Source organism: Phyllobates terribilis, unplaced genomic scaffold (genome assembly GCF_046119375.1).
Source record: "Phyllobates terribilis strain yellow unplaced genomic scaffold, ASM4611937v1 Scaffold_4__5_contigs__length_816908805, whole genome shotgun sequence".
Taxonomy (NCBI): domain Eukaryota; kingdom Metazoa; phylum Chordata; class Amphibia; order Anura; family Dendrobatidae; genus Phyllobates; species Phyllobates terribilis.
This window is the reverse complement of record NW_027362764.1, coordinates 565,354,509-565,378,482: the sequence shown is the minus strand read 5'-3', so window position 1 is coordinate 565,378,482 and position 23,974 is coordinate 565,354,509. Positions and strand designations below refer to the sequence as shown.

The 23,974-nt window shown below is 40.2% G+C and overlaps 1 protein-coding gene across 5 annotated transcripts in view; it reads left to right on the top strand.

Moving 5' to 3' along the window:
- Positions 1-23,974, top strand: part of PTPRM (protein tyrosine phosphatase receptor type M) — an 810,930-nt gene that overhangs the window by 383,619 nt on the left and 403,337 nt on the right. For all 5 annotated transcript variants that reach the window (XM_073679060.1, XM_073679055.1, XM_073679056.1 and 2 more), the window contains exons 10-11: positions 9,707-9,908; positions 12,182-12,284. In XM_073679060.1, the coding sequence (XP_073535161.1) occupies positions 9,707-9,908; positions 12,182-12,284 (305 nt within the window). The remainder of the gene's footprint in view (positions 1-9,706; positions 9,909-12,181; positions 12,285-23,974) is intronic.

The window sequence follows — 23,974 nt, the reverse complement described above, 5'->3', positions numbered from 1 at the left end:
GTGTGTGGCAATTAACATGACGCTAGCAGGGAAAGATTGACTTGTTTTGATGGTTCCACATCTAATGATGCACCAATTATATCCACAAAGGATGCGATGTAAATATCAGTACGGAAAATAATTGGCAATGAACTTCAAAGCTTCAAGTGTCCATCATTGTGTTCTCTCCATTTAAAACAAGCTCCTCTGTTAACAAAGTGAAAAAAGGAAGAAATGTTTTTCCCGTTATCATCTATCTAGTATTACCGTATATCTAGGATGTTTTAGATAGATATATTATTTCTTTAATGGATTATCTAATGAATATTGTTAAATAGAAGCTGGTCAGGGAATCATCTGATCACTGCAGGTTCGGACGTACTGACTTCTGATAATCAGCTGTCATTACCAGGGAAGCGACTGCTTGTTCTTGTATCTCCCAGGGATAGTCACCCTTGAAAACTGGTTGATTAAATGAATCCATCCATATATTTCAGCCACGGCAAGGAAAGACATATTTCTCTACAGCCGGGCCAATTTTGACCACTGCAGAGAAATGTAGAATACACGAGAGATTCGCATAGATGACCATGTATTGCTGGGTACCAACAGAACCAGAGCCTTTGGCATCCAAATGTATAGGGCACATGCAATGCTATTGTCATTGTGAGGCAAACCCTTTAATAGCTGTACATGGAATCACTTTACTTGCATTTAGTAAACCTTTTTATGAGGTTAAAATATATTTTGTGTAACTACATTTACAATTTATCAATACATATACTGTAATAGCTCAGGGTAAACTGTGCAGCTTTTAAGGGGGTCTGTCATCTCCAAAACTCAAACCACTTACAGCAAGTGAAATAAGTATTGAACACATCACAAATTTTCTTAGTAAATATATTTCTAAAGGTGCTATTGACATGAAATTCTCACCAGATGTCAGTAACAAGCCATCCAATACACACAGGCAAAGAAATCAAACCATAGATGTCCATAAATTATGTGTAATAATAAGAAATGACACAGGGAAAAAGTATTGAACACAAGAAGAAAGAGAGGTGCAAAAAGCCATGTAAAGTCATAACACCAGCTGAAATCTATCAGTAATAAGAAAGCAATCCTACCACTTAGTGAAAAATAATATAAGCTGGTTCAACTGATGGCCTATAAAAAGGTGTCTCATTATCAAGGTGCCACACAAGAAACATCTCATGATGGGTAAAACCAGTGAGCTGTCTCAAGACCTTCTCAACCTTATTGCAAAACGTTCCGAAGGTATTGGTTACAGAAGAATTTCTATACTACTGAAGGCTCCAGTGAGCACTGTTTGGGCCATAATCCAGAAGTGGAAAGAACATCATTTCACCATAAACCGGCCATGACCAGGTGCTCCCCGCAAGGTTTCAGACAGAGGAGTGAAAAGAATTATCAGATGAGTTGTTCAGGAGCCAAGGACCACCCGTGGAGAGCTACAGAAAAACCTGGAATCAGCAGGTACAATTGTTTCAAAGAAAACTATGAATAATGGACTCAACCTCCATGGCCTATATTAATTCTTTCCACGCAAGACTCCATTGCTAAGCGAAAACTATTTGCAAGCGCGTTTAAAGTTTGCTCAACAACATTTATTCAAGCCTGTTAAAATACTGGGAGAATATATTCTGATCAGATGAGACCAAAATTTAACTGTTTGGATGCCATAATACACACCATGTTTGCAGGTCAAAAGGCAGTGCATATCACCCCCAAAACACCATACCAACAGTGAAGTTTGGAGGTGGGAACATCAGGTGTGGGGCTGTTTTTCAGCATTCGGCACTTGTAAACTTCCCGTTATTGAAGGAAAGATGAATGGACAAATGTACTGAGACATTTTTAATAAAAATCTGCTGCCATCTACCAGGATGATTAAGATGAAATAAGGGTGGACATTTCAGCAAGACAATAATCCCAAACATGCAGCCAAGGAAATTCGCAATTGGTTTCAGAGAAAGAAAACTAAGCTGCTAGAAAGGCCCGGCCAATCACCTGACCTGAATCCAATGGAAAATGTATGGAAGGAACTAAAGCTCAGAATTCATAGAAGGAGCCCACGGGACCTTCAGGATTTGAAGAGTGCTTGGGTGGAAGAATCACACCTGAGCAATGCATAGTTTCTCCATACAGGAGGCATCTTGAAGCTGTCATCACCAACAAAGGCTTTTGTTACAAGTATTAATTAAATTTCAATAAGCATGTTCAATACATTTTCCCCTTGTCATTTCTCATTATTACACACAACTTAATTTATGGACATCTATGGTTTGATTTCTTTGCCTGTGTGGATTCAGTGGGTTGTTACCGACATCTGGTGAGAAGTTCATGTGAATAGCACCTTTAGAAATATATTTACTTAGAAAATTGGTGATATGTTCAATATTAATTTCACCCGCTATATATAATCATATAGGGGATTTAGCCTCTATAACAATCTTGGCTGTTGTACACAGTTTACGGATTCCAATTTACATATAAAAAAGACAAATCTAAGTATATATATATATATATATATATATATATATATATATATATATACACTGCTCAAAAAAATAAAGAGAACACTCAAATAACACATCCTAGATCTGAATGAATGAAATATTCTCATTGAATACTTTGCTCTGTACAAAGTTGAATGTGCTGACAACAAAATCACACAAAAATCATCAATGGAAATCAAATTTATTAACCAATGGAGGCCTGGATTTGGAGTCACCCCCCAAATTAAAGTGGAAAAACACACTATAGGCTGATCCAACTTTGATGTAATGTCCTTAAAACAAGTCAAAATGAGGCTCAGTATTGTGTGTGGCCTCCACGTGCCTGTATGACCTCCCTACAATGCCTGGGCATGCTCCTGATGAGGTTGTGGATGGTCTCCTATGGGATCTCCTCCCAGACCTGGACTAAAGCATTCGCCAACTCCTGGACAGTCTGTGGTGCAAGCGTGGTGGCTAGAGCTAGACATGATGTCCCAAAAGTGCTCAATCGGATTCAGGTCTGGGGAACGGACGGGCCAGTCCATAGCTTCAATGCCTTCATCTTGCAGGAACTGCTGACACACTCCAGCCACATGAGGTCTGGCATTGTCCTGCATTAGGAGGAACCTAGGGTCAACTGCACCAGCATATGGTCTCACAAAGGGTCTGAGGATCTCATCTCGGTACCTAATGGCAGTCAGGCTACCTCTGGCGAGCACATGGAGGGCTGTGCGGCCCTCCAAAGAAATGCCACCCCACACCATTACTGACCCACTGCCAAACCGGTCATGCTGAAGGATGTTGCAGACAGCAGATCGCTCTCCACGGCGTCTCCAGACTGTCATGTCTGTCACATGTGGTCAGTGTGAACCTGCTTTCATCTGTGAAGAGCACAGGGCGCCAGTGGCGACTTTGTCAATCCTGGTGTTCTGTGGCAAATGCCAAGCATCCTGCACGGTGTTGGGCTGTGAGCACAACCCCCATCTGTGGACATCGGGCCCTCATACCACCCTCATGGAGTCGGTTTCTAACCATTTGTGCAGACACATGCACATGTGTCTCCTGCTGGAGGTCATTTTGCAGGGCTCTGGCAGTGCTCCTCCTGTTCCTCCTTGCACAAAGGCGGAGGTAGCGGTCCTGTTGCAGGGTTGTTGCCCTCCTACGGCCCCCTCCATGTCTCCTGGTGTACTGGCCTGTCTCCTGGTAGCACCTGCAGCCTCTGGTCACTACGCTGACAGACACAGCAAACCTTTTTGCCATAGCTTGCATTGATGTGCCATCCTGGATGAGCTGCACTACCTGAGCAACTTCTGTGGGTTGTAGAGTCTGTCTGATGCTACCATGAGTGTGAAAGCACAACCAACATTCAAAAGTGACCAAAACATCAGCCAGAAAGCATTGGTACTGAGATGTGTTCTGTGGTCCCCACCTGCAGAACCACTCCTTTATTGAGTGTGTCTTGATAATTGCCAATAATTTCCATCTATTGTCTATTCCATTTGCACAACAGCATGTGAAATTGATTGTCAATCAGTGTTGCTTCCTAAGTGGACAGTTTGATTTCACAAAAGTTTGATTTACTTGTAGTTATATTCTGTTGTTTAAGTGTTTCCTTTATTTTTTTGAGCAGTGTATATATACATATACAGGGTGGGCCATTTATATGGATACACCTCAATTAAATGGGAATGGTTGGTGATATCAACTTTCTGTTTGTGGCACATTAGTATATGGGAGGGGGGCAACTTTTCCAGTTGGGTGGTGACCATGGTGGCCATTTTGAAGTCAGACATTTTGGATCCAACTTTATTTTTTTTTAATGGGAAGAGGGTCATGTGACACATCAAACTCATTGAGAATTTCATAAGAAAAACAATGGTGTGCTTGGTCTTAACGTAACTTTATTCTTTCATGAGTTTTTTACAAGTTTATAACCACTTATAAAATGTGTTCAAAGTGCTGCCCATTGTGTTGGATTGCAACCCTCTTCTCCCACTCTTGACACACTGATCGCAACACCGCCGAAGAAATGCTAGCAAAGGCTTCCAGTATCCGTTGTTTCAGATGCTGCACATCTTGTATCTTCACAGCATAGACAATTGCCTTCAGATGACCCCAAAGATAAAAGTCTAAGGGGATCAGATTGGAAAACCTTAGTGGCCATTCAACTAACCCACGCTGACCAATCCACTTTCCAGGAAACTATTCATGTAGGAATGCTCGGACCTGACACCCATAATGGGGTGGTGCACCATCTTGTTGGAAAAACTCAGGGAACGTGCCATCTTCAGTGCATAAAGAGGGCAACACATCATCATGTAGCAATTTCAGATATCCAGTGGCATTGAGGTTTCCATTGATGAAGAATGGCCCCACTATCTTTGTACCCCATATACCACACCATACCATCAAGATACGAGATGTATAGCATCTGAAACAATGTATACTGGAAGCGCCTGTGATAGCATTACTTCTGCGGTGTTGCGATCAGTGTGTCAAGAGTGGGAGAAGAGGGTTGCATTGACAATCCAACACAATGGGCAGCACTTTGAACACATTTTATAAGTGGTCACAAACTTGTAAAAAAATCATGAAAGAATAAAGTTACGTTAAAGCCAAGCACACCATTGTTTTTCTTATGAAATTCTCAATAAGTTTGATGTGTCACATGACCCTCTTCCCATTGAAAAAAATAAAGTTGGATCCAAAATGGCCAACTTTAAAATGGCCTCCATGGTCACCACCCAACTGCAAAAGTTTTCCCCCTCCCATATACTAATGTGCCACAAACAGGAAGTTGATATCACCAACCATTCCCATTTAATTTAGGTGTATCCATATAAATGACCCACCCTGTACATATATATATTATATATGAAAATAAGGGTCTCTTAGTGCACCCCTCATGTGGCCAAGGGCTCAGTGCACTGTTCTGCAGTGTCAGTGTGTGCACGGCTGGGAGTTCAGTTCAGGCAGCGCTCCATGGAGAACTCTTTCAATCAACATAAGTGGAGAAGTGGAGGATTGTAATTGAAAGGGGGCACACCAGTGCCCTGAGCCCTTGGCCATGCCAAGAGGGCACCAAGGACTCCTTATTTAAAATGCAGTTATTAAATCTATAGGACAGGTATGATTTTTACAGGAGCTATGTCCCCTATATGAATATACAATATAAGTGGTTTAATATGAGTTTTAGGGGTGACAGACTCCATTTAAATAAAATTACCAGTCATATGAGGTAACAGCACCTATAATATTGTATAGAAATGACTCAGAACAAGTGTCTCTGTCTTGTCTTGAGATTCTGAAATGAGTGGGGATGAGTTGCAATACCAGACGCAGGGCACTGACAAGCTTGGCAGTATATCTACTGAAGGAACTGCAGCGCTTGTGCTTATGCATTGTGATCACACATGATGGTACATCCTAGCAAAATGTCATCAATCTTTATAAGTGCAGCACTTTAAGTGTATGGTTTATGAAAAGTTTCATCTAAAGAAAGTTTTTTTTTTTTGTGAAGATGACACAAAATCATTGCATAACTATTATTACACTTCTCGTCCTCTCTACTTATTTTTTTTCCTTTTAGAAAAGATGTGTAATTTATTGACGGGATGTCTACAGTAAGCCAAATGTCTCTAAGCAAAAGGATTCTAATAATAGTTTAAAAAGTATATAATGTGAAGTGTATAATAATGTAAAGACTGTAAAATGTAAAGTAATGTAAAGTGCTGCGGAATATGTTGGAGCTATAAAAATTATTATTATTATATAAAGACCAAACCAGATCCACAATTCTCACCTAATCACAATAACAATATATCTGTGCTCATTAAATATATATTTCTTAATGTGGTTTTCCCACAAACAACAGTTAATTTTAATCATTAGTGTTTGGAATAATAATAAGTTCCACAATCGGATGTGTTTAAATAAAATGTTCCTGTGCTGAGATAATCTTATAAATGTGCCCCTGCTGTGTACTGTGTAATGGCTGTGTCTGACCGTACAGGAACATGGTCTGATCATAGCACAGCTCCTGGGCAGGGGAGGAAGTAAGAGAGTGTACAGACATTACAGCAGAGGATCACAGCTGATTTTTTTCTGTGAGGTAAAACATTTCACTGCCTGTTTTTAAACAATGTTTTTCTTCAAAGAAAATCATTAGCGATACTGTACTGCAATGTCTGTATACTCTTTTGCCTCCTCCCCTGCCCAGGAGCTGTGCTATGATCAGACCATGTTCCTGTACGGTCAGACACAGCCATTACACAGTACACAGCAGGGGCACATTTATAAGATTATCTCAGCGCAGGAACATTTTATTTAAACACATCCAATTGTAGAAATTATTATTATTACACGATCTATTGATTAAAATTTACCTTTGCTTGTGGGGAAAACCCCTTTAAAGTTATTTTCTATTGATGGACTTTTGAATGAGTCAAGCCGTAAGTGTGATCTCTGGGTCTATGATCCTGGGGATGATGGGGTTCAGCTCCAGTTCTCTTTGGATTTTTGACTATGCCTGTGTAGTCCATTGAATTTAATGTCAATACACATTTTCCATCCCAAATCTACCACTAAATGACTTGCTGTTAAAGGTTCATCGGTGGAAATAGATGATTAATACTAAAAGTGCATGACCGACCCATATCTACAACTGCAGAAAAAGACATGCACTGCACATCCAAGCCTCATACATTGATCTATTTCGGCTAAGCCAAAAATTTCAAAACTTGATACGAGGTTCTTGGTTAACATCCTGATCAGACTGTATAAATCCACTGCAACATCATGGCGATCCTCTTAGTTGGTCCCTAACCTTAACCCTTTCCCGACATGGCCACTTTCCGTCTTTGTGTTTTTGTTTTTTTCTCTTTTTCTTCCAAGAGCCATAACTTTTTTTTTCTGTCCACATAGACATATGACGGCTTGTTTTTTTTGCAGAACGAGTTGTACTTTTGAATGACACCATTAATTTTACCATATAGTGTGCTGGAAAATGGGGGAAAAAATTCCAAGTGCGGTGAAATTGCAAAAGTAATGCAATTCAAATATTGTTTTTTGGGAAATGTTTTTACGATGTAAATTGTGTGGAAGAAATTACTTGGCAATATGATCTCCTCGTGATGATTATGATAATATCAAATTTGCCAATTTTTTATTATTATTTTAGTGGTAAAAAAAATCAGAAATGAAAAAAAAACAAAATTTTTTGATTGTGTTGCCATTTTCCGAGAGCCATAACGTTTTCATTTTTTAGTCGCGAGAACTAGAGAGGCCTTATTTGTTGCAGGGTGAGATGACATTATATTGGTACCATTTTAGGGTAGGTACAACACTCTTACAGCATTTTTTTCGGTGTTGCGGCGACAAAAAAAAATGCCATTTTGGCGTTTTTAATTTCTTTGTTTACAGTGTTTACTGATTGGGATAATTATTTTTATATTTTGATATATTGGGCTTTTATGTACGTGGCCATACCACATAAGTGTATCTTTTTTATGATCTTTATTTTTAATGCGGTGAAAGGGGATAATGTGACCTTTTATGTTTTTTTTGATATTCTCTTACTTTTTACTGTGTTTATTAGTCTCCTTAGGGGGCTTGAATCTGCGATCGCTTGTGCTATAAACAGCAATGCCACAGTGTTGCTGCATATAGTAAAAATCACAGTCTCCTTTGAAGCTTGGCCACAGGCTGAGTTTCAAAGAAGCACTTCAATAGACCCCCGGCTATCATAGCAATCCATCGGTGCTATGTGATGAACTCGTAGCTTGAGGCACCCCTATGCTGGCATGTTCTTTTACAGTTGCATTTAACAGGTTAACAATTGAGGGCGGAGCGCTGCTCCACCCACGACTGTTGGATGCAGGTCTTAGCTGTGTGTCAGAGCCATTATCTGCTGGTTATGGGTCTGGCTCACCCCGTAAGTCTGCTCCATACACCCACTACCAACTTGCGCCATACATGTACAGTGTATGTTGGTAAGGGGTTAAACATGTGCTCTGTGAGGTGACCAGCACCGAAGTGATATCGCATCAGCAGGGTGAGCGATGCCTTGTCACATACCACCCATGCTGCCAAGCAAAGCCCCCATGTCTCCAGGCCACACCACCCACAGGCTCAGAACCGCAGCATCAATGGCCACTACACAACACCAACACTAAGTGAAAGGTGCAAAAAAACTCACTTTCCACATGGTCTTAGACTAAAAGCTGTGAAAAAAATAGGTGGGACTTGTAATGTCCTGCTAATTTAAAAACAACTGGGCCAAATGTTATGAGTATTGGTACAAACTACTACTAAGAAGAGAGGGGACAGTATGCAGAATGCTACAACTTTAGAAAAACAAGACAGGGACCACACATCCATCATACATTAAGCAATTGTGTCTAAGCAAAAATGAACAAAACTGACTGGTTCTTAGTTGACTTTCTGATCGTACTGTATGAAGCCCCATGTCAGTGTGGTGCCACCCCAGCAGTGGTTGACCCCCCATGCTGCACCTATAAAGTCAGGGTCCCAGTTGGAGATTTACCGTGATGTGGCGATGGGTTTAATACAATCCAATTACAATGTTAACTCAAAACCTCGTGTTCAGATTTGTGAGTTTTTTCTTAGCCACAATAGATCTGTGTATGAGTTGTGGATGTGCGGAGTGTGGTCCATCTCTTCTTCTACAGTTACAGTATGTTATATGAGTGACCCATATCTGCTATTGCTCACTGCACCTATCCTGGTGCACTATATCTACAGAGCTGTCTATGGAGCTTGCACCATCTCTGATTTTTAATTTCATTATGTACAAAAAATACCAGAGAAATGGTATCAGTCATCATGAAAACCTAATCTTTTTAGGCAATGTAATTATTAAAAGACAGGAGCAGACTATAGTCTATACATGTGAAGTGGAAAGGCAAACAACTTGTAGGTATTAGGTTAAGTCAGGAGCCATCTTTCACATTAGTAATCCATCTGGCTCTAAGTCCTTGTATCTATAAAAGTAATAGCTCATAACAGTTTTGGCTGAGTTCCTTCATTGGATTCAGCTTTTGAAGAGTCTGGAGGAATATGATCTTTTATCATAAAATGTCTGACGGTGCATGTATCAGAAGGGCTTACCAGATAAAGATGTAATCTCTCACTGCCAACACAAGACTTTCCATTGACTTTCCATTAATTCTTCTTGCTTCTTTCTGCAGATCTCCTACAAGGCAGTCAGCTCCTTTGACCCAGAAATAGATTTATCCAATCAAAGTGGCCGGATTATAAAGCAAGGGAATGAAACGCACTACCTGTTCTTTGGACTGTATCCGGGCACAACATACTCTTTCACAATAAGAGCCAGCACGGCCAAGGGCTTTGGCCCCCCTATTACTAGTCAGTTTACAACCAAGATCTCAGGTATTACTTTGAATGATGGGAATGGTCTGTTTTATAATCTTGCTATCTCTACTTGTACATTATTATCTGGCTTGTGAAGAAAATCCTGACTGGTGATAGTCACTATGACAATAATGTGATGTAGGAGCTTTGCAGCGGGCAGATAAGACTTCAGAAGAGAATACATGACAAATATCTACAAAGTCAAAGCTTAATGTTCAGTGTGGCACCTGAGCATCCCTAGGTAATACCAGCTGCGCCAATAAGCTAGATATATTTATAGTAAAGCTTTATTTCATGCTGGGCCAATATACAGACTTGTATCATAGTCTTGGGATGTGCCTATAAAATTACCTTTTTGAATGCACATCCTTATATAAAACTTAGCCAATTTCTCGCAACACATTGAGGCATACTTATTCAGATTGGCTTTAAGAAAGGCTTCCTAAATCTAGAGGAGTTAGGCTAAAAAAATTCAAAACCTATCACGGAGGCGATTTGGTTCATGTTAGAGTCTTTCACTTCCTTACACTATTTCTTAGTTGACTTACTTTGAGCCATTGAATTAATATGCAAATGTCTATGGTAGATCTGAAGCCTCAGTCACTCCAGCTCTATTGGCCAACCCAGCACCGCCTCTTCCTGCTTTTCTGACAGCCTTTTTGCTGTGTGACTTCAGACAAAAGAGCCTCAGTCAAGCAGGAAGAGGTGAAGCTGGGTAGGAATAGAGCTGGAGTGACAGAGGCTTCAGATATACGGCCTCATTTGCATATTCATTCAAATTCTGATTTCCTAGAAATGTAGGAACAGACTGGTCACGTAATGGTATTGCTGGACTTGTCTATGAAAAAGCTAAGTACATATAAATAGTTTGGGATGTGAAATCCTGCTGACAAATTCCCTTTAAAAGTATTTTGTGCCACAAAACCTGGTGCAAGCCTATAGAAAGACACTTTTTAAAAGTCGCAAAGGTCATTAAAATCTAATGTTAATTTCATATCCATTAAAAGAATACACCAGTGTGTGTACAGCCAAAGTGTTACGATACTGCAACTCAGAACTAGGACAAGAGAGGGAAAGCTGTCCCTGCACTAGGTCTAGTCTGTAGCCCTACGATGGAGTGGGCAACCTCTTCCTGGCTAATAGACCCACCGACGTTTCCTAGACTAAACTCAAGACCTAAAGGAAGAGGGAAGGAAACCCTGAAAGACCTAAGGGCTGGGATAACAAACAGGTGACCTCCTACCAGGAAAGTGGGAGTTGCAGAAACGAAAAGGACTAAAAGGAATCTCAGCTGGCAGAACTAGAAGATCCCAGAACTGCACAAGACTAAACACAGAAGCACTACTATCAAACCTCCTGGGCAGAACACTAACTTATTACACTGTTGTCCGGCAAGGACTAGGAGGCAGGTGCTGGGTAATAAAGGGTGATACAATCACCTGACCTTAGTCAAAACCAACACCAGGGGAAAAAGACCAACAGCCAGAAACCCACAACAAAATGGTGGATGGCCCCAAAGAAACAGATTCTAGCACAAAGCCACCAACGCGTTTCAGAAGTGATTTATGTCCATCATCTTTATGTGCAACTTTTTTTTTAAAAAATTATTTTGTGCCAAAAAACTGACACGTGGCAATATTAAACCACTCTCTCTTTTCCAGACACTGATAAATTATCTAGCAAGGTTGAAAAAGTGTCTATAATAGATAGAGCACCCATTTGCACCAATTTTTTGAGCACATTACAAGTGAGAATTTTTTCTCTGTACCATTATCTAATTCAGTTTTTGAGGTCCATTTTTGCAGTTGTGTTGTTACAACTCCAAAATTTAAAAAAAAAAGCCAACAATTTCCAAGTTTACCTGCAAAGATTTGCAAAATTGACAATTAGGCTACAGATATGCCTGCTTCATTATTGTCTGTACACTTCCCAACTGCTGTTGATGTGAATGGTCTTAGGTCAGTGCCATCATATTCAATTTTCATTGTGACTTCCCAAGAGTCTTTATAGTTGTACCTTTAACCTTTTATTAGCTGCTGCTATGGATAATACTGCATTGTAGACTGATAAAATACTGATTTGGGGTCAAGTCTTTGGACACAAGTATTCAACAATATATATTAAATTAGATCTGTATGAGATTTTATGTTATCCTTTGTTCTAATATATAGTACTGATTACATTTTTGGTGGCATTATGACTATTATTTACCTATGTCTTTTGATTTGCACAGGGAACAATATAGGTACAGGAAAGTAATTTTTTAGCCTAATCTCCATTTTCTTTCCCAGCACCCTCTATGCCAGCGTATGATCTGGAAACACCTGTGAATCAGACGGATAGCACATTGACAGTTCTGCTAAAGCCGGCTCAGAGCAGAGGCGCGCCGATCAGGTATAAGAAAGAAAAAAAAAAGATCTTCTTAAAAAAAATGTAATTGATTAATTTCTTGAATATGTTTCTAGGGATTACTTTCCGCGCAGTGTACACTGTGTAAATCCGTGTCTGCATTAGGACTAATTAAATTAAATAACAGTAGAAAGGAAGGCACTTTGATGAGTATTGTTTAAATCATTTGATCCAGATGCAAGTGGCTGATTCTTTGAAGATGGAGAACAAAGCGGCAGCTCCGGTGTGTGGGTGGCTTATTCGCTCCAGCAATGTAATTGCTTGCTGTTATCAGCAAAATCCAGGGTTACAGCCGATTTTTCATCTGGATTGTTTTACACTTAGTAACTTTCAATATTTACCTGTGTAAAGACTTTGCCCAGGTTAATTGTACCCTTGTGTCACAGTGTCACAATAAAGCAGCAGGTTGTCTTTTTTAATGAAAATCCCTTCTTTATGGCCACTTCTTGTGTAGCCGCTTAGGTCACAGAACAGGCACTTATATTTTAGAATAAGGTGGGTTAAAAAGCTTGTAAGTGTGACTCTACAGACTCCATAAATGTTGCTTTTCTTTGCTGTATCTGCATGAAATAAGTGCTTTGTGATTCCTAAATTGTATATGAGGTTCCCAGAGACTCGTAGAATTTATCACCAAAATGGGCCTCAGTTGCAAAGGACATACAACCCCTGGCAAAAATTATGGAATCACCAGGCTCGGAGGATGTTCATTCAGTTGTTTAATGTTGTTGAAAAAAAGCAGATCACAGACATGGCACAAAACTAAAGTCATTTCAAATGGCAACTTTAGGGCTTTAAGAAACACTAAAAGAAATCAAGATTAAAAATGTGGTACTCAGTAAGGGTAATTTTTGTCAAACCAAGCAGAGGGAAAAAAATTGTGGAATCACTCAATCCTGAGGAAAAAATTATGGAATCACCCTGTAAATTTTCATTTCCTAAACTAACACCTGCATGAAATTAGATCTGCTCGTTATTCTGCATCTAAAAGGGAGTGATCACACCTTGGAGGGCTGTTGCACCAAGTGGACTGACATGAATCATGGCTCCAACAGGAGAGATGTCAATTGAAACAAAGGAGAGGATTATCAAACTCTTAAGAAAAGGTAAATCATCACGCAATGTTTCAAAAGATGTTGGTTGTTCACAGTCAGCTGTGTCTAAAATCTGGACCAAATACAAACAACATGGGAAGGTTGTTAAAGGCAAACATACTGGTAGAACAAGGAAAGCATCAAAGTGTCAAGACCGGAAACTTAAAGCAATATGTCTCCAAAACAGGAAATGCACAGCAAAACAAATGAGGAACGAATGGGAGGAAACTGGAGTCAATGTCTGTGACCTAACTGTAAGAAACCGCCTAAAGGAAATGGGATTTAGATACAGAAAAGCTAAACATAAGCCATCATTAACACCTAAACTGAAAAAAGCAAGTTTACAATGGGCTAAGGAAAAGCAATCGTGGACTGTGGATGACTGGATGAAAGTCATATTCATTGATGAATCGCGAATCTGCATTGGGCAAGGTGATGATGCTGGAACTTTTGTTTGGTGCCGTTCCAATGAGATTTATAAAGATGACTGCATGAAGAGAACATGCAAATTTCCACAGTCATTGATGATATGGGGCTGCATGTCGGGTAAAGACACTGGGGAGATGGCTGTCATTACATCTTCAATAAATGCCCAAGTTTTCATTGATATTTTGAACAGTTTTCTTATCCCATCAATTGAAAGGATGTTTGGAAATGATAGTAACATAGTTTTTAAGGTTGAAGGAAGACTAACCCATAGCCTAACATGTTGATCCAGAGGAAGGCAAAAAAAAACATGTGGCAAATGATGACATCATTTTTCAAGATGATAATGCATCCTGCCATAGATAAAAACTGTGAAAACATTCTTTGAAAGATGACACATAAGGTCAATGTCATGGCCTGCAAATAGTCCGAATCTCAATCCAATTGAAAATCTTTGGTGGAAGTTGAAGAAAATGGTCAATGACAAGGTTGCAACCTGCAAAGCTGATCTGGCAACAGCAATCAGAGAAATTTGGAGCCAGATTGATGAAGAGTACTGTTTGTCACTCATTAAGTCCATGCCTCAGAGACTGCAAGTGTTATTAAAGCCAGAGGTGGTGCAACAAAATACTGGTGATGTATTGGAGTGTTCTTTTGTGTGTTTGTTTTTCATGATTCCATAATTTTTTTTCTCAGAATTGAGTGATTCCATAATTTTTTCCCTCTGCTTGGTCTGAAAAAAATGATGCTTACTGACAACCACATTTTTAATCTTGATTTCTTTTAGTGTTTCTTAAAGCCCTAAAGTTGCCATTTGAAATGACTTTAGTTTTGTGCCATGTCTGTGATCTGCTTTTTTTCAACAACATTAAACAACTGAATGAACATCCTCCGAGCCCGGTGATTCCATATTTTTTTCCAGGGGTTGTATAAGTATAACAAGTGGATCCTTCTTAAGGGATTACCATTATTTCATGGTAATACACATTAGTTGGACTGGAACTGTAAGTGTAGCAAGACTGGCCGGAGTCAAGTGTCATAGCGGGTGTGCACCCACACTAAGTGCACACCCACACTGACACTGTGTATGCTCTGCTGGGCTCCTCCAGTGTCAGAGCGCACAATATCAGAACAGGGATTTGAGTTTAGCAGCACTCACTATTGGCAAACGAGCACTGTCATTGAAAATAAGGGACAATGCTGGATCTGAAAATCATAGGGCGTAATGGTGAACTGAGCTCTTGGCCACACCACGGGTGCGTTAAAGTGCCCACATTTGCATGCGAAAAAAAGGTCAATTTATCTGCAACTAGAACATCAAAATGTATATTGCTGGTATATGTATTGCTGGTATACTTATAGGGGCTAAGTCCCTTATATAATGATTTAAGTGGCTGAATTAGCATTTTTAGTCTGACAGACTTCCTTTAAGCTATGATCTGACCTGCCTTCAGACTTGTCATCTGGTGTTTCTGCCACTTTATATGGCAAGAATAGCACAGGATAAAATACTTTTCTTTTTGTGAAATCAACAAAAACTCTTATGCAACCCAGGTGAATCCCATTTGAAAGAGGACCTTTCAGCAAATGTTTCATATTGAATTAGACACAAGATGTAATAGTGGCTGCAGAGCTCAAAAAAATGTTTTTTTTCCCTCTCCGTTGCAGAGATTTTATCTATCAAAGTATTTGGCTACTAATGAGTTAATTTTCATAGTGTTCAAGTGGGAGTTATCAGACAGTTTTCAAAGGGCGTGTACTTCTTCCCCCTGTATGCCGCTGACCAATCAAAAGAAGGCAGCAACACTCAAAGGAAAAAAGAACACGCCCCCACCATAGCTTAGAGCAGGTTTTTCAGTGTGTGATATGTAATGATACAGCTCTGATCTCCTGATCTAACCCCTGTCTGAGTCAGTGTGGGGGAGGGGCAGTGCAGCTGAATTTAGCTGTGTTACATTACAAACCCTTCTATTAGCTCTCCTCCTGATACAGTCACATTTGCTGTACTGCCCCTTCCCACACTACCTATCCAGAAATTTGTCCATATCACACTTATATCTGTTGTGGTTGTACTTACTCTTTGAGAGCAGAACAGGCTGTCATTATATCTCACACAGGAATAGTCCAGAACTGGCAGGTGTGTGAGACATAATGACAGCTCTGATCTCCCTGCAGAGCCATTATAAGTTGAACACAGCATACTTAAGTGTGATTTATGACAAATCTCTGGATAGGTAGTGTGGGTGGAGGGGCACTATAGCAGAGCTGACAGTGTTATGAGAGGAGAGGTGATAGAAAGGTTTGTAATGTGACACAGCTAGACTCCGCTGCACTGCCCACCTCCCCATACTGACTCATGCAGGACAACAGAGCTATATCATTACATCTCTCATACTGAGACTCCTGCTCTAAGCTATGGTGGGAGATGTTCTTCTTTCCTTTGAGGTTGCTGCCTGCTTATGACTGGCTAGCATCATATAGTGAGAAGAAGTACACCCCCACAGAAAAATACTATCTAATAACACCCACTTGGACTTAACAAAAATGAACTCATTAGGGACCAAATACTTTAATTGCTATCGTCTCTGCAACAGAGAGGTGAAATAATAATAATAATAATAATAATAAAAAAACAAAACGTTTTATTACGCACTGCAACCACTTTTACATCCTATGTCCAGTTCAACATGAAAAATTTAGTGAAAGGTCCTTGTTGAGTCACCAGAGGTCCATCTGGCACCAGTGGCTCAGGCTTCCATTATAAGTCTTAGGCCACGGCCCCACTATCAGTATTTGGTCAGTATTTAGTCAGTATTTTTTCTCAGGACTGGGAGCCAAAACCAGGTGAGGAACAATCAGAGAAAAGGTATAATAGAAACAAGTCACCAATTCTGCATTTATCACCCACTCCTGGTTTTGGCTACCACTCCTGAGAAAAAAATACTGACCGAATATTGACCAAATACTGATAGTGGGGCCGTGGCCTTAGGCTGTGAAACATTTTTTGTACTTTACTTAATATAATTGCAAAATATCTGCATTTTAATTAGTTCCATCTAAATATCTATAACTCCTTATATAGGGTGGGCCATTTATATCGATACACCTAAATTAAATGGGAATGGTTGGTGATATCAACTTCCTGTTTGTGGCACATTAGTATATGGGAGGGGAAAAACTTTTCCAGATGGATGGTGACCATGGCGGCCATTTTGAAGTTGGCCATTTTGGATCCAACTTTATTTTTTTCAAAGGGAAGAGGGTCATGTGACACATCAAACTTATTGAGAATTTCATAAGAAAAACAATGGTGTGCTTGGTTTTAATGTAACTTTATTCTTTCATGGGGTTTTTACAAGTGTATGACCACTTATAAAATGTGTTCAAAGTGCTGCCCATTGTGTTGGATTGTCAATGAACCCTCTTCTCCCACTCTTGACACACTGATAGAAACACCGAGAAGAAATGCTAGCACAGGCTTCCAGTATCCGTTGTTTCAGATGCTGCACATCTTGTATTTTGATGGTATGGTGTGGTATATGGGGTACAAAGATAGTGGGGCCATTCTTCATCAATGGAAACCTCAATGCCACTGGATATCTGAAATTGCTACATGATGATGTGTTGCCCTCTTTATGCACTGAAGATGGCACGTTCCCTGAGTTTTTCCCACAAGATGGTGCACCACCACATTATGGGTGTCAGGTCCGAGCATTCCTACATAAACAGTTTCCTGGAAAGTGGATTGGTCGTCAGGGGCCAGTTGAATGGCCACCAAGGTCTCCCAATCTGACTCCCTTAGACTTTTATCTTTGGGGTCATCTGAAGGCAATTGTCTATGCTGTGAAGATACGAGATGTCAATGCAACCCTCTTCTCCCACTCTTGACACACTGATAGCAACACCGCAGAAGAAATGCTAGCACAGGCTTCCAGTATCCATTGTTTCAGATGCTGCGCATCTCGTAGCTAGCTAGCTACCAAGCACACCATTGCTTTTCTTATGAAATTCTCAAATTTGATGTGTCACATGACCCTTTTCCCATTGAAAAAAATAAAGTTGGATCCAAAATGTCCGACTTCAAAATGGCTTCCATGGTCACCACCCATCTGGAAAAGTTTTCCCCCTCCCATATACTAATGCGCCACAAACGGGAAGTTGATATCACCAACCATTCCCATTTAATTTAGGAGTATCCATATAAATGGCCCACCCTGTATATACAGTATATGTGTTCATGAACAGGGGGAAAGCTAATCAATATGAAGACCCCAGAGGAGTATAGAGAGGATATAGGTTAGGGTTAGGAAATGTTAGAGAATAGCTCGAGGTCCCTAGGTACAATTATTGATTGAAGTTCAAGGTTCGATCTTTATGCACATGACTTTTAAACAATATAAAAAATGTCATTGTTCATACAAAGGCCCCATTGTAATGTATATACTGTGGGTACTCCTGTGTTGAGCTCATTGAGTAATGTGCTCATGTATTATAATCACCTTGCGGCATCGCTTCATACCCGCAGAAAGGTCTGATGAATAAATTCCTATGTTTATGGATTAACTTCAGAAGCCATACTTTACCTTTATGGTGTGGTTCACATTACGTAAGATGCAGTCGCATTTTGTTTTATATTTATGTGCCGTTCTGTGCTGTTATGTTATTAAGGTCTGCCTTGTATTGGATTTCAATGATTAGACTGCTTTAATACACAATCCTATATAGTGTGTAAGCAGAATCATTTCTATGCTGTCAGAAATGTATTACTATGCTGCAGTCAGATATGATCCAACAAACTCCCAGAAGACTATTTTCCATTATGCGCCTGTATTAAGTCAATCTTTTTTGCACCTTCAAAACGGGCACAGTCTGAGAAACTCATATATTTTATTTTCCCTTTTATCACACACTATTTAATCAGGTAATATTATCTGCTATTACAAGTTTACTTTGTAATTCAGAGTAGGCGCACATTGTGTCTCCTTGTTGTTTCATGGGATCTAGATTAAAGTCTATATCATAAAATTACATTTCCTGCTTCTGTAATGCTAAATCTTTGTCTATTAAATCTTACATTTCTGTATAATCAAGAATCTAGACAGGAAATCAAACCCTTTCTGGCTGAAGTATTTCTCATAAATTTATTCTGTTTACTTCATGACTATAAAAAAAAGGATATGCAAACTGAAAATGAGAAAAACAACATTAAATTATATTTTGAAGAAAAATGTTGAAGTGGCCTGCCGTAGAATAGAAAATATATAAAGAGGATGTCTGTTAGAACTTACTACCCAAAAGTATGAATCGTTCAAGTCAACATAGCTGTACCAACTGCATGTATATTTTAAGCCTTGAAAGTTTAAAGGGGTATTCGCAAGTTCAGAAAGTATCCCATAGGATAACTTTCCGATCACTCGGGTCCTATTGCTGAGTTCCACAGCGATAACGGATTGGGAATAGCTTCCAAACTTCAGAATACCCCTTTAATCTTGTCATACTGGCTAACTGCAAATTCAGGACAGAGCTTAAGAGCTTACTACATACTGGTTACACAAGAAGTCCCTTGACATTATACTGCATATTAACCATACTTTCAAAGAACCTATTATTTACCACACTCAATAAACATGACATACGCAGATTTGGTTGGAAAATTTATGGCCATGGCCTTTATTAAAAATTCTTATACTTTAATAAAACTCTTATAACACCGCAGCTTAGCCATAAGCTCAAGCCCGTTTACCTTACCAACCTGGTGTCCATTCAGTCTCCTGAACGACTAACCCCAAGGCCGTGACGAATATAAACATATATGTAGGGAGGGTGGTGGGGCAGCAGCACTAGATGAGCAGCGTCTGAGGACTGACACTCTCCTCAGGCGCTGCCATCTTTAATACCCTGCACCACCAATGTTTAATAAATATTAGGACCCTATCAGCAGCTGTCGCATAGGGAAGAAGTAGTGTTCCCCCTGCGACACCCCACTGACAGGCTGGCTACCTGAACCAATCCCCAGCATGGCGGGAAACCATTCCAGCCACATTAACCCTTTCAGGAGAGGAAAACAATGCATAATAACGCCATGCATTCCCCTCCTGAAGGTCCGGGTCTTAACAGTCTGACATACATTTCTGTCATAATTTACCAACTTTTGTGGAATAATTAATGATAAATTTGTTGGGCACTCTCATCTATGCCCACTCCCAACTGAGCTCCTTCCACTTTTCAAAAAGTGAGCTGAGCTGGGCCAGACTAGTGTGAAAAAGGCAAAAATCACAACATTTTTGTGCAACTATGAGGACATTACAAGGCATTTAAAGGGAATCTGTCACGTCCTAGCTACTATCTACACTGCCCCCATAGCGTTGTTAGTGATGCAATGTGCATCACTGACAAGCTGTTTTCATGAAAATCGGTAGTAGTATAATGATGTTATATATTTATACATACTTTGTCTTACCTGCTCGTAGTCAGTCATAGGGGTGTGATTCTCGCATTCAGTCATGGGTGGTCACCGCATTCAGTTAGTGCTGGCGCCGCCCATGACATTTGAATACTGCTCCTGGCAAGCACTAGGTTTGAGGGGCGCATGCGCATTTGCACACGTCGGGGCCGCTGGTCCGGCGTGTGCGCAGTGAGGCTGTGTGATTACCAGCTTAAGTGCGCACGCGCTGTGATCTGTGGCTTGGGGGGCGTGCGCAGTCAATGTATTGTTTGGTCACCGCTGCAATGTAATTGCGCATGCGGTCACCGCACAATACATTGACCGCGCACGCGCCGGGAACCACAGGTCACAGAGCGTGCGCACTGAAGCTGGTAATTACACAGCCTCAGTGCGCACGTGCTGGACCAGCGGCCCCCTGACGTGTGCAAATGCGCATGCGCCCCACAAGCATCGCGCTTGCTAGGAGCAGTATTCAAATGTCATGGGCGGCACCAACACTAGCTGAACACGGTGACCGCCCATGACTGAATCTGAGAATCACACCCCTATGACTGAATACGAGCAGGTAAGACAAAGTATATAAAACGTTATAACATCATTATACTACTACCGATTTTCATGAAAACAGCTTGTTAGTGATGCACATTGCATCACTAACAACACTATGGGGCAGTGTACATAGCAACTAGGACATGACAGGTTCCCTTTAATTCCAGAAAGCTGGTGTAAACTGCTAGATAAATCGGTCTCCATGTCTCTTCTCAGACCAGGAAAACAATGGACAATGAAGTAAGAGGTTTACATGTTTTTTGAAAAAATTGTATTATTTGCCATCAGACAACCCCTTTAAATAATACAATCTGTCTTCCAGCCTCTGTGAGTGTGGGAAGCTAACAACATTACTTGTTTTTTATATTGATTTCAGTAAGAACGGATCAATGAGGTGAACTTTATAAATGACTTAGAGCTGGTTATCACAGTTGCACAATAGTCGCAGAAGCACCAGTACTATCCTTGTCATTTGAAGGTCCTGAGAGTGCTGATGTCCCTCAGCCCTGTGACCACTGCCGCCAATCTCTGGCCTCAGCTGTAATGCTCATCACAAGCAAAGATACATGGTTACTAATAAGAAGCAAGAAGAGCCTTTGTGGGGCCATTTACACGGACTGAGCTGATGTCATTTCATTGTTTTTTTGGCACCAAGTCTCATTGTAAAATGCATATTTATGTAGTCAGCCATTTAACCATTATATATGCAAGAAAATAATTTTTTTAACTAATCTCTGATAGCTTAATGCTACCACTGTTCCTACTGTTATTCCTGACACATACCTAGAACTAATCTGGAGGAGCACAGAAGAGATAAATGGTTCTGACCAATATCCTCTGATTAAGAAGGGAATATTTAGTGTGATTCCTGATATCAGTATATTCAATATACCTTTGTCGTTACGAAAAATTCCTGAAATCTGACAGTTTTTACTGACCACTGGGCCTCACTATAGGCTAATACTTGCTGTTCTCTTATGAGTAGTTATCCTAGTATCATCACAGACTGGACTTCAACCACATGATTATATGTATGTAAGCCCTCGATTGTAAGACTGTAGCCAAACAACACAGGATCCACCATTAATGGACAATTCACATCCTCACCCTCCCTGCGCAGAGACATCTGCACAGAGCATGTAGCTGATGCTCTTTATTCTGAACTGACTTTGCGGGGGTCCTGTATACTTCTGAATACATTTTAAATATATTTTGTTGACTGTCCGTTAGTCCAGGATCTTTGATGGTCTGGAATATTCCGAACAGGAAAACTCTCCATCAGACCTGCAGGGTTGTTCTACTACTGTCAAGATTTTAATTGAGGTCATACGTTATATATGACATTAATAATTATAGGAATCCTACACTCTGAGCCGGTGTAAACATTTTTCCCAGACTCCACTATGGGAAAATATATCATATATTTCTTCCAGATAATATCTTTTTTCTTTTTGAGCAGATCTTGATGCAGTTTCCATAGTAACCACCACAAGGACGGTGTTGGTGCAGCTTGTTAACTTTGTGTTAGCGTCTTGTTTTATTAAATCACTTTAGGGAAAAAGGATTTACAGGATTTATACCATGTCTGCGGGAGCACAAGAAAACTGTTTAATTCTTTGACATTAAGGCAGCGATTTATTCTGAAATTTGTTCCTGCAGCACAAATACATGGAGATGCATTACTGTTACTCAGCAGAACAATGGATTCAATTAGACTTGTCCTTTAGGTGATTAAAATATTTCAATTATACCTGGTGAAGGGGCGGTAGCACCCTGTAATGTGTGACAGTCCTCATGTAAAGAGCCTGGCTGGGAAGAGAAGTAGAGGATCTGTTCATAGCAGCCAGAATGGGATCGAACTAGTTGTGAAGGCAGCTACACCTCATCTTGTCTATCCACTCTTCATACCAGTCCAGTATGGAAAAGTATAAAATAAAATGTGCTGGGACTTCATCTGATCCAATTTAGTTAATGTATTTTTTATTTTTTTTGTCATTGTTCAGATATCACACATTTGTTCCACTTCGCTGTTTCGTTTCCGGGGCCAATGAGGCTCACATCAACTTTCCCCCATCTCAGACACACATGTTAGGGCCAGTTTCATGACTCCTATCAGTAGGTTTTGCACTGTTGGGGGAATATGGAGGACCCTTAGAAACTCATATAATCATGGAGAGAACTTACAAACTCCATGAAGATATCGACCTTGGTCCAAATTGAATCTAGGCCCCTAATGCTGTAAGGCAACAGTGCTGATAATTGATACTTCAATGATACGTCAGTTTGAGGATATGTTCACATAGCGGTTGACCCTACGTTAAGTGGTTTCGTTGGTGCTTATGTCCGAACCCCTCACAAAACAGGATTCGGGTGTATGCGCTGACGGGGCCATTGACTGTAATGATGCGGCAGGATTCACAGTGTGCTCTGTCATACATCATATTCGGCCTTACATAGTAGATTAGGCCTTGCTGACATCCTCAACTAGCCATATATGCCTGAAAATGATGTACGAAAGACCACACTTTGACTTCGTCTGCATCTTAATAGTCATTGGCCCTGTCAGCGCATATGTCTGAATCTCGTTTTGCTGAGGTTTGTACGTAAGCCCCAAGGGAGCCACTGAATGTAGGGTCAAAAGCTATGGGAGCATAAGACAAAGCAGGATCAGGACTATCTTGGTTTCTTTCACCGAACTGTGATTTTTTTTTTTGCATAATCATACATCATTACCATCTAAGCCCCTGTCACAGGACTGCCCTAAACACTGCCACTTTTGGGTAGAGTTAGTAGAATCCCCATCCCTTTATGGTTTGGGGTGTGGTACTGTCAAAGCAAAATCTGGACATTTGTCAAGTATTGATCATATTCCCTTACTTGTATCTTTGAATACTCTATTTCCTAGTAACTGGTCCTGCATGTGATAAACCTTAGCATGCTAGCCTATGAATATTATTTATTCATGATTTATTCATTCTTTATATACTGCCAACATATTCTGCAGCACTGTACAGAGAATGTCACTGTTCACAACAGTCAGTGTAATAATGGGGCACACAATCTACCTTTCTCAGCTTTAGATACACACATGTACACTAGAGTCAATTTCATAGGAAGCCAACTAACTAGAGCTGGTGCAAATCGTTTTGTACGACCTGGTTGAT